Consider the following 12,485-nt stretch of genomic DNA (forward strand, 5'->3'; position numbering starts at 1 on the left):
GCACAGGGTTTACAAGGTCATCCAGCCAGCCAGACGGTCATCGTTTAATCGACTCAGAAAGTGATTCTAAGTCGATCGGTATACTTTTTTTGGGCGTTACAAACATCTGCACAAACGCATTATACACTCCCTACTATGGTGGTGTAGGGTATAAATAGGAGGATAAAGTAAACCAGTTCATAAAAAATACAACACTGCAATGAAATTCTAATGAATAAATAGTGTTCGATACCCTCAAGGATAAGCACATTTGCCCTTGTTTTCGCTAAATATGATCGGAAATAATTATCTGATTTTATTATATTATATTGGTGCTCAAGCAATGCAATATTTAAGATCTATATATATACAGTCGTGGCCAAATTTAATTTAAATGCGACCCTGTCTAATACATATTGTGTATATCTACTTACGTAGCTCTCTTACATGTTTATTTTGATTTTAGTTTTCAATTTTACATACACTTTACTCAATAACATTTAAGGCACCAAAAACTATTAAGTAGACCAATTTAATAATAATAATGTCTCAATTATGTCATAAATATTACAGCAACAATAACAGAAGCAGAAACACTTTATACAAAACCTCAACTTAAAAACAATAAAAATAGCAAAATTAAACTACTCATATAAGGAGTGAGATCGAAAAATTCTTAACACACGTTTTTCATTACATTTTTTAACCCAAGTATTATTTGAATTTTTTTTTGATCAAGTTACCTTTGAAAAACATGTCAGTTATTATGTGTAATGTCAATTATATTAATTTTTTTGTTAATCTGATTAAAATGAGTGACCAGAAAAAAGTGCGTACTGAAATTATTAAATATTTTCAACAAAACCCAACTTGGTCTTACAAAAAGTTGGCCAAGCATACAAAGGTCTGCCGTCAAACTGTTTCCAATGTTATTAAACAGTACCGGGAGAACTTGTCAGTTGATAGAAAACCTGGTTCAGGTAGAAGGAATGGTCCACATGATGTTTCTAAAGCCAAAAAAATAGAACGCATTTTCAAAAGAGCTCCCAACACATCCGGTAGGAAAGCAGCCCGGTTAGCTCAGTGCTCGGACTATTTGGTACGAAAAGTTAAAGCTAATGCAGGTTTAAAAACATACAAGGCTCAAAAAGTTCCTGACAGGAACGCTACTAAAAATTTAGAGGCCAAAAACAGAGCACGGAAATTGAAGTCAAGTTTTATAAAAAAATATTCTTGCTGCATAATGGATGACGAAACGTATGTTCTGGCAGATTTTTCGCAACTTCCAGGTCAAAAATTTTATGTTGCTGATGCTCGAGGGAATGTTGAAGAAAAGTTTAGGACCCAAAAGCAGACAAAATTTCCCAGAAAGTTCTTGGTATGGCAAGCAATATGCAGTTGCGGCAAAAGAAGCCACTCATTTGTTACAACGGGCTCTATAAATACCGAAATTTACATCAAGGAATGTTTACAAAAAAGACTGCTTCCATTCATAAGACTTCATAATGTGTCCACTTATTTTTGGCCTGACTTGGCATCCTGTCACTATGGCAAACAAGCCCTTGAGTGGTACAAGAACAATAATGTGGTATTTGTACCAAGAGAGGCAAATCCTCCAAACTGCCCGGAGCTAAGGCCAGTGGAGAGATATTGGGCTCTTGTTAAAAGAGAATTGAAGAGTACAAAAAAGGTGTCCAAAAGTGTGGTAGATTTTAAACGGAGATGGACTACATGTTCGAGCAAAGTGACAGAAAGCACTATAAAAACGTTAATGGAAGGGTTTCCGAAAAAGGTTCAAAATTTCATCACTAGTGATTAAAACTATAAAAATAATTTTTTTTGTAAATTGTAATAATAATTTCAATCAAATAAAAAAAAAATTAAAGCTGTAAGTTTAGTGGTTTCTTTTTTATAAACATATATGTATGTTAAGAATTTTTCGATCTCACTCCTTACAACAATGAACATTGACAATTACCAGGCAAAAATAGAAAGATATACGAAAGTACAGTGTCTGTTAAAAAGGTCGAAAAGTAAACATTCAGTGATAAGCTATGAATATTTAACTTTTAAACATAGTTAAGTACTTAACTTAAATCATATAATAGTTGTGGAGAAAAGTATGTTAAAACGAGAGAAAATATAACATATATCCAACACAAATTTGTCAAACTTCAAAGGAATTATATTTTATTGCAATAAATAAAATTTGAAAATGGGACGATCACAAATGAATTAGCAAGAGCTACATGCAATTATAGTAATTTTCGAGGACCAGGAATCGATACTACACAATATAATTGCATTTAATTTTTTGCTGTACTGAGAAAATCCTGGTTAGGACAGTTCTTAAATAATCACTCAATGAAAAAAAACATTAAAAAAGAATGATCTACAAATTTCACATATCCTAATCACTTTCCGAAATATATTTATACAAAAGCCAACATGATACTCCAAAATTTTCTCATATTTTCAAGAAATGTCAGCAATAATATTCTATTGAGGACAAATGTATGAGACAATAATGTCATCAGATCTTTTTAACACGAACGCCGTTGACTAGTAAAGTAATACTGAATACGAGGCTTGTTCGTATTCACCCACCTTTATCTCAAATTTCAAAAGAATTTAATTTCATTCTAATAAACGAAATTTGAAATGAATTAGCATTAGTTAGGAATTTTTCAAGAAATAATAGTCTGTTACGGTTCGAAGGACCATAAATCGAAACCCAACAATTAATAGACTTTGACTTTGCAGAATTGAGGGTAAGAAATTCTTCGATCGATTCTTAGGTGACTTATCTGACATTTTGCAATAAACTTCCTAAATTATAGTAAATTTTGAGTGCCCTGGTTGGCTAATTAATTGTACTGTGGTAGTCTGTGAGTTTAGGGCGTTGCGGGTTCAATTCCTGCTGTAAAATATGACGCGGATATCTCACAGAAGCAATTCGGATTCCGGAAAGCAAGGTCAATAATTGATGCCATGAATCTGGTAGTAGAGAATGCGGGAGGGAGTGCAAGAAATTGCTGAGCTATAGTTACATTGTATATCAATAATGCTTTCAACACAGAAATATGGAACAATATAATCCTATCGCTGCAGAAACTGAACGTGCCGGAATATCTGGCTAGAATTTACGAACTTGAAACTGGCAGATCTGCAGGAGAGCAAAAGAGGATACAAGTACGAAGAAGTGAAATTGTCTCCGCGGAAGCCATCAAATATCTGGGTGTGATGATCGATAACCGATTAAATTTTAAACAACACACTGAATGTTCCTGGCAAAAGGCTACCAACGTCGTAAACACATTGGCTATATGATGCCACATATCGCAGGCAGTTGTGAGCCGATTTTCCCGAATATAGCAACATAAGCTGGACTATAGCATGTATATTGATTTATAAATCATCTATCTATGCTTTCAATCCATTGAGCGCCATTGAAAATGTTACCACAGACACGAAATTTTGAAGTAGATTTTAATTTCACCGAAATATTTACAACATTATAAAAAACAATTTTATTTTAAAATGTTTTAACCCACACTGTACATAAATTTAAATACATATGTTTGTTTGAGCGACATACATAAATAAATGAACAATATGACATATTAAATGGTAGTGAGAGTGTCATGTCATGTGGCATATGTGGTATTCCATAAGCCAAACTAAAAACTAAACATAAAAATACACAAATTTGTTGGCTTCCTATTTGTTTAAACACTCACACACACAAACGGACTGACTATATATGGGAATGGGTGGGTCATGTTGTTCCAAGAGAAGGAGGGGTATACAAAATAAAACTCTAAAACAACTGTAACAACAAAACACCGGAAGGGCATCATGTCGCAAAATTTTGACATACAACGCCGTTAGGTTTATGAGCATATACACAGCTATATCCCAGCAAATAGGGATGTTTGATCTACAATTGGGAATATTTGAATTAAACTTGATTTTTTACATGTAATTATTTATTTAAGTCTTAGATTTTATTTAAGCTACATTTTTGCTGAAAAATTAAATGAGAAATCATCAATGGTTCTTGAGTTATATCTGAAAAGCTAAGCAAACTAACATAAAGACAAGAAAAAATTCGAGAGTGTGACATAAGTCGGTGACTTTTTGAATTTCCGGCCTGTTAAATATAAGAGCAACACTGCTCCCGTCAGCAGGCATCTATCAGTTGACTGTTATCGAAATTTGAACAATATGAGACTACCTCGTGACTTTACAAGAAGTTAGAATAACGTGAATTTCGTCTGTTCAGTAAGCAATATTTTTTGCGGAAAAAACATCACTCATATGAAGGCTAAGCTTGATTAATACTAAAGGAACTATCCATCATCAATTTCACATTAAGTTGGAATCTCTCACCCCCCAGATGGACTGTTGCACTGTGTAATCAGAGGTGTTTTTCAAGTTTTCTTAAATATTTATTATTAAATGAAAAAACCTTAATTCTTCATACATTCAGCTTTGTGTTTGCTGGGATGTAACTATATATTTGGAGTAAAGTTCATGTTTTTACGTGTCTCTAAAAAATCTACATAACATTGTCTCCATTATGTAAAGTATGTACATTAGGTTGGCCCTTGTTTTTCACTTTTGCAATTTACGCTGTTTCCAAGGTCTGTAATTATTCTCTATCATCTAATAATCAAATGCTGAAAATTTTAGCAAAATCGAATAACGTTTAGAGTTTAAATAAAATGTCGAAACATTTTCAGGCATCGATAACCATTACAATTTGATAAAAAAAAACAAGTAAAAGAGCTATATTCGGCACAGCCGAACTATTATTCAAAATACTAATTTTAAATATTTTTTGGTAAACAATTTTTTTTTTCAAAGTTGTTTTTTCATTTTTTGGAAAAAAAAATGTTTTGAATTGTTATTTTAAATTTAAATTTTTTTTCTAAAAATTGCTTTTTGGTTATTGAAGATTTGGATCCCGAAGATATCTGGGGACTTCAGAAAATTGATTTCAACAGACAGACGGACATGGCTTAATCGACTCCGCTACCTATAAGGATCCAGAATATATATACTTTATAGGGTCGGAAAATTATATTGTGGGAATTACAAACGCAATGACAAACTTATATATGTATACCCTTCTCACGAAGGTGAAGGCATAAAAAAAAGTGTACCGACACTTGTTTTGCCATTCTATGGGGTTTTAAGTCAGTTATGGGCTGAACTGTACAGAATTATATTGAGTGATTCATTTTTTTAAAACCTTAAATCATATATTGGGTGTACGTTTTAAAAATGCGGAATTTTTTCAAATTTTTAGCTTTTATTTCGAAACACTTGTACAATATAAATTTATTCAAAGTATTAGCCATAATTGGCTATGACCTTTCCCTTTTCAACACATGGATTCCGCACCAAAAGAACTGTTCATATTTTGAGGCCAAGAACGAATCAAGCCAATTTCGTATAATATGTTCTGAAATGAAGCGTATCCCAGAGAGAGAGAGAGTTCTGCATCGAACGAAACAAATATTATTCGGATGGGGCACAGTCTATACATTAAGACGGGTAAGGCAAAACTTCCCAACCAGTACCTTCCAAATAGTTTTTAACATGTATTTCATAAGGTGCCAAGCGTTGTCATGATGGAATATTACGGCATCATGTCTGGCCGTTTTTGGGCAATTGCTTGCTTCCAACGAATCAGTTACATTCGGTAATGGTTCCCTTTGATGGTTTCGCGAGATTTCAGCAGCTCAAAATAGATAGGACCCTTTTGCTCCCACCAAATACAGAGCGTTATCTTAACGTCATAGATATATGGCTTTGGTGTCAATTCGGCTGGTAGGACGGTGCAAAAATGATTTTGTTTTATAGCATTCAATCATCATTTCGGACATGTAAAATCGTCTTTCAAGGTGTCTCGTATGGTACCCAATTTCCCTGCTTTTGTATGAATCTTGCTGATCGCAAACGCTTTGAAATTACTGCTTGAGTAGCTCCCAATGATTTTGCAAGCTCTTGTTGAGTTTGAAAGATAATCTTTATGGGGTAATGCTTCCAATTCTTGCTCTTACAACTTTTTTTTGGCTGGCATGGGCGATCTTTGTCTTCCTTGTCCAAATCACCACTGCTGAACCGAAACTTCCGGCATATGACGCTTTGTTGTCACAAAATTCGACATTTTCGGAGGAAAAAAACTTTGTTTAGAGTATAATATTCAATAACTAAGTGAGAATAAATTCTAGATATGTACTAGGATATTCATTCGACTAATGATCGTTCGATTAATCGAATAATTTCTTACGAATAATTATTCGAACAATTTAAAAATGGCCATTTTCGAATAACGAATAATTCGAACAATTTTATTTAGAATAATCGAATAAAACGAATTAATGTTCATATACATATATTTAAATTTATTAAAATGCTTAAAATTGTTCATAATTTCAAATTTAAATAAGTAATAATGACACACAAAAATTGTATTGTCTCTGAAATTCGACAAATAACTAAAGACAAAGGGACTTTCGATCACTGTAGATGAGTGTTCCGATAGCTCCTTCTATAAATATAACTTATTAAAATAAATATATATATAAATATAACTATTCAAAATTGTTAACTTATTACTTGAACCAATAAAAATAAAAGGTACGGAATAAAATATTTGTTATTTAGCTGGCGAAATATTAGAAGAATCGAAATTAATAATCAAAATTTTAACGTAGATTAAAGTGGAGTTGAATGTGATTTTGAAACGGTCGTCGAAAGTGATATTGAGGACGACATTTATAATGATTTCATTGAAATAGATGAAAGCCATGATCTTAAAATATATGTATATAAGTGATGCTATTAACCGCGTATGTAAGTGTTGCAAAATATTTAATAAATCGAATGATAAATACAAATATTGCAAACTAACGTTTTGTTGCAAGAAAAGCATGGAGTTCGTCTTACACATGATTTTGAACATCGTTGAACAGCTTTGTCTAACATGGTAATAAACTTTTTGAGTATTTATAAATGCGTCAATCATACACTCTCTGACTTGAAATTAGTGACAATGATATCAAACTTTGGACAGATTCCCTTTATTGTGTAATTCCCCAAGACCACTTTATTAAGCAAAGATCAGGCAACGTTGATAGAGCTTGATAATACAATTTGTTATAAATAATTTAGAAATAGTGAATAATTAATTTACTAAAGAATTAGTTACTCAATTTAAAACCCGAATTAATGAACGACATAAAAAAGTTCTTAATACGTTTATATTGTATTTGAATTCAGGATCATGTCCAACTAGCTCAAATTTTTTAAAGCATAGCTCCAAAACGGAAACTAAAGGGTTTGATAGTCAATTAGTTTGTAGATTGTTCGGTAGTTAATCTGATCAGAATATTTCTGTTGAAAATTTAATGATGGACTTTGTTTTCGAATGTTTTTTAACATTATCAATACTTGAATTTTTTTTTTTCATCTTTTATTTATTGTATCTTCATTATTTAATGAACTAACAATATCTGTACTCGAATTGATAACTTTTACGTTATTTTTTGTTTTTCTTTAACAATAAAATATTAAAAAACCGACGTCAAAACTTCATTCTTTACTTTATTAAAAAATTTTAAATTATTCGAATAATTCGATTAATTTTAAACGAGTGCTCGAATTATTCGAACAAGTTAATATCTCTTATTCGAATTATTCGTTTTATACGAACAAGAGAAAAATCGAATAATTCGAATACCCTAATATGTACCCTTCAAAATGACAATAAGTTATTAAAAACAAAAATCGTCTTCAAAAGATCCAGAGGGGGTGAATTAGGAATTCCCCCAAAAACCGAAAAGTTTTCATAAAAAAGTTAAAAAAAAGAAATATGTAGAACAAATTTTCAGAGTCTCTGGTGGGAATCGAACCCTAAACCTTCAAATTGATAGTCCAGCGTACTATCGTCTAGTCTTTAAATGTTTTCAACATTTAAAATCAATCAAATAAAATGGGCAACCTTTTAACATTATCCGATTTTGCTCAAATTTTTTTAGACAAAGAATACCAGTTTTAGATCTTGAGACATCGAAAAATATCAAAATTTCAAAATAAGAGCGACCCTAATATACATACAACTACAATACAGCAACTACATTTATAATTGTTTACATGGCCATGTGTTGTAATTTTCGTATTCTTTTAGTTAAACGGAAATTTTGTTGTTTTGTCACAGTTTTTGGTAACATGACAAAAAAAAAAACATCAGAGCTGCCTACAGTATTGCAACATTTTGCCATCACATAGTCGCGTGAGCTTCCGAGTATTTTGACCTCTATAGTTAATTATGCTACAAATAAAATTCTAACTCTTTATGGCTCTTTGGCAAAACTCCCTCGCAGAAAATTCTCATACATTCTCATACATATTTCCATTTAATTGCAATGGCCTCAAAGGCGGAAGTAATACATTAACATGTGACCACATATTGCTGAGTCTATCACTTTGGCTCATCATTGCGGCCATAGTCATTGTCATCATCATGTGTCACCACCAAAAGGATTGTAAATTTAACTTTATACTGACAATGTGTTAAATTACAAGAAGTTCCACTAACGTTTCATGACTGTAATTATAGTAATGAATTTCAATTGAGTAATCAAGGGCAAATGGATTTAATTTGATTGTTGGCAAATAATTGGAGTCGGGGTTAATGCAAGAGATTTGTGGTTTAGATTTTTGCCGGTGTATTGTGTAAAACGTAACAAATGGTTTTTTTAAAGGAAAAAATTAAAGCATCAAAATTTCCCATTTGAAACAGAAATCCTCTTCTGTTTCCAAATAAAATTTAACACAAGGTTAGTTTATTATAAAAAGCAAGAAAAAACAAGTAAGAAAGTATGGTCGGTCAAGCCCGACCATATAATATCCTACACCAAGTAAATGAGTAAAAATATTTTTCTTTTAAAATTTCAATAATTTATATTTTTGAGTGATTTTCGGAAGTGGGCCTTATATGGGAACTATGACCAATTATGGACCGATCACCATAAAATTAGGTCGTGTGATTTATGTCTATATTAAAGTTAACTATGTTGAATTTTGTGTGTATACCAACATTTTTAAGCGATTTATGCACGTTAAAGTGATTTTCGGAAGCGGGTCTATATGGGAGCTATGACTAATTATGGACCGATCGTAACAAAATTTGGTGACATGAATTTTGTATATATAAAACTTATTTGGAGCGAAATTTGTGTAGATACATATATAAATTAAACATTTATGACCGATAAAGTCCAATTTCGAGAGGACATTTGTATGGGGGATAGGTGAAATAATGGACCGATTTCAGCTAGTTTCAATAGGCTTGGTCCTTGGGCCGAAAATGTAATATGTACCAAATTTTATCGAAATATCTTCAAAATTGCGACCTGTACTCTGCGCACAAGGTTTACATGGACAGCCAGCCAACCAGACGGACGGACGGACGGACATCGTTTAATCGACTCAGAAAGTGATTCTAACAAACATCTGCACAAATGCATAATACCCTCCCCACTATGGTGGTGTAGGGTATAAATAGATCAAAACATAAAAAGACCCCATTCCACGGTATTTTGTGGAGTGGGGTGGTTAGTTTACTAACCACAGTGGCGTTTGGTATTCAAAATAATTATGATAAATTTTCTGACTAAATGAAATAGCAAACTAACACAGAATTCGATGAACAATAAACACTATTTGCTAAACAATATAATTGTTTAGCAAAATACCAATAGATGCCAATAATATACATATAGAAAAGGTGGTTAGTAAATTGACCACTACACCGCAGTTTCTATTTAAATTTTAATATCTTCTCCCTTTAAATTTATTCGGCTGTGCCGAATCTTATACCCCCTTCACCAAGTTATACTTCAAAATACAAATTTTAAATATTTTTAGTAAACAAACATTTTTTTCCAAAGTTGTTTTTTTAATTTTTTGGGAAAATTTTTTTTTCGAATTGTTATTTTAAATTTTTTTTTAAATTTGAAATTTTTTTTAAAGTAGTTTTTTTAATTTTTTGGGAAGAACTTTTTTTCGAATTGTTTTAAATTTTTTTTTAATTTTTTTAATTAAAATTTTTTTTTAATTTTTTGGTGAAAAAAAAATTCGGGGAAAAAAAATATTTTTTTCCGATTTTGACCCATTGTAGATCCAACTAACTTATATACGTGATTGCAAAGGTCTTTGAAATAACTCTCATTAGATATCCATTTTGTCTATATTAATGACTTAGTAATCCAGATATAGGTCAAAAATAGGTAAAAAGTCGATGTTGTCTTGGGTTTTTCCTCATATCTCAGCCATTTATGGACCGATTTTGCTGATTTTAAATAGAAAACTTCTCGAATGCATGTCTGACAGAATTATTGAAGATTTGGATCCCGAAGATATCTGGAATTTTCAGAAAATTGATTTGAACATACAGACAGACGGACATGGCTTAATCGACTACGCTTTCTATAAGGATCCAGAATATATGTACTTTATAGGGTCGGAAAATTATATTGTGGAAATTACGGAATGACAATCTTATATATACCCTACTCACGAAGGTGAGGGGTATAAAAACTATAAGCAATAAAGTGAAATTAAGTATTTAAAAGTATCAATAAGCACTAAATACCATATTTCTTAAAGCAATTACTAAACTAATTACGTTTGTTTTTTAAACTTTTCTCTTGCAGACCATGTTGCCCGTCATGCTGAGTCACACACCCTCAGGCGCATCGATCAAACAGCTTGAGCACTTCGGTCAGCTAATGAAGTCGGGACATTTCCGTAAATTTGATCGTGGATATTTGCGCAATCAACTTGAATACAATCGCATGACACCACCCGATTATGATTTCAACAAGGTCAAAGTACCCGTGGCCCTCTACTACTCAATGAACGATATGCTGGTGTCGACAACGGGCGTTGATCGTTTAGCACGTGAATTGCCACAAGTGATAGACAAGTATTTGGTGCCCATGGAAAAGTTTAATCATTTGGATTTCCTATGGGCAATTGATGTTAAAACACTTGTCTATAATCGTCTGGTACGGAATATAAGACGTGTAGAGAATTTCAAATTGAAGCACAGCGCTAATTTAGCAGCGAATCTACAACAGCAGCAACAGCAGCTGCAGCAGCAACAACAACAACGTCAGGAATTATTAAATAATCAACATACACTTGCACTGCCTGCGTTGCAGCCACCTCTACCACCAAATCTATCAATTGCCAGTGTTAATGCTCCAATTATGGCCACCACAATGGCCACTACAACGGCACGCACTATAACTACGACCACTCATATTCAGGCAGTTCAACAGCAACAGACTCAGTCGCAGCCCATACAACAGCAGCAGCAACAACAATCGGAGCAATTACAAACCTTGCCAAGTGTCATGACAACTGCGTGAAATTTTAAATGGGCAGCGTGATTTTTTGTTAACGAAAAAAAAATCAATATTTAATAATTATGTTTCCTAGACATACAAGTACACATATATTATAATTAAGGGCATTCACAGTTTATAAGCCAAGAAAATATGGTTGATTTCCAAATATGGCTTAAAAATAAACTAAATGCTACATACAGTGATTTAAAAATATTACTTAGCCAAAACATCAAGAATCATTTCAAATCTGTGAATACCCTTAACGTTTATAAACAGAATTATTAAAAAAGTTTGATTTTTTCAGTTTACAAAAAAATCTATGATGAGACAGACATGTAAATGTAAAATGTATATTGACTGTGATGACAAATTTCTACCAAACTTTTAAATTTCTTGTACTCTTTCAATTTTCCCTTAAAAAAATATATTTATCATGAAATTTACTCTTACATTTTATTTCAGTTTATTTTTAGCTGACTTTACATTTCATCGTTCTTAATTTTTTTATTTACTTATTCTATTCATTTTATTTATATATCTTGATTATTTTTTTTATCGTATTTTATGTTTTTTTTATTTTATCATGTACAAAACTAATTTAGTTTTATTAAGTTCCAGTTTAAATCTCAAGATGATTGAAATTGCACAACAATTATCTAGATTTTTGTTTTTTGTATTTCTTTTTTATTTTTTGTTTAGTTTGTAAATAGTTTGTAAACAAATTTAGTTTTTTAAAGAAAATTGTAATAGTTTTTTTTTGCAAATAAAAATTATTAAATAAATCGAAAATATTTTAGTAATGTTATTTATAGCCTGTTTCGTTCGCATTCTAAGCGAAAGAAATCTGATTTTGGTTCCCTAATTTTATATTTATTTGAACGAATTAGATTTCTTTCGCTTAGAATGCGAACGAAATCTTTCATTCGCTGTTGTGAAACAGGCTATTATTTGTTTAAAATATAGACTTGATAAGATAGACAACTGGAATTGGATAATCCATTGTAATACCTTTCATTTGATATACATACATATTGTCTACGTACAGAACTGTACAGTATCCGAGATATCGTTAGCTTA

At 31.8% G+C, this 12,485-nt stretch overlaps 1 protein-coding gene across 1 annotated transcript in view; it reads left to right on the forward strand.

Moving 5' to 3' along the window:
• Window positions 1-11,502, forward strand: part of LOC135951083 (lipase 3-like) — an 82,743-nt gene extending 71,241 nt beyond the window's left edge. Inside the window, exon 6 of the mRNA XM_065500661.1 lies at window positions 10,710-11,502. Coding sequence (XP_065356733.1) covers window positions 10,710-11,429 — 720 coding nt within the window. The 3' untranslated portion in view covers window positions 11,430-11,502. The remainder of the gene's footprint in view (window positions 1-10,709) is intronic.
• Window positions 11,503-12,485: the final 983 nt, after the last annotated feature.

Source organism: Calliphora vicina, chromosome 2, assembly GCF_958450345.1.
Source record: "Calliphora vicina chromosome 2, idCalVici1.1, whole genome shotgun sequence".
In the NCBI taxonomy this organism is placed as follows: Eukaryota; Metazoa; Arthropoda; class Insecta; order Diptera; family Calliphoridae; genus Calliphora; species Calliphora vicina.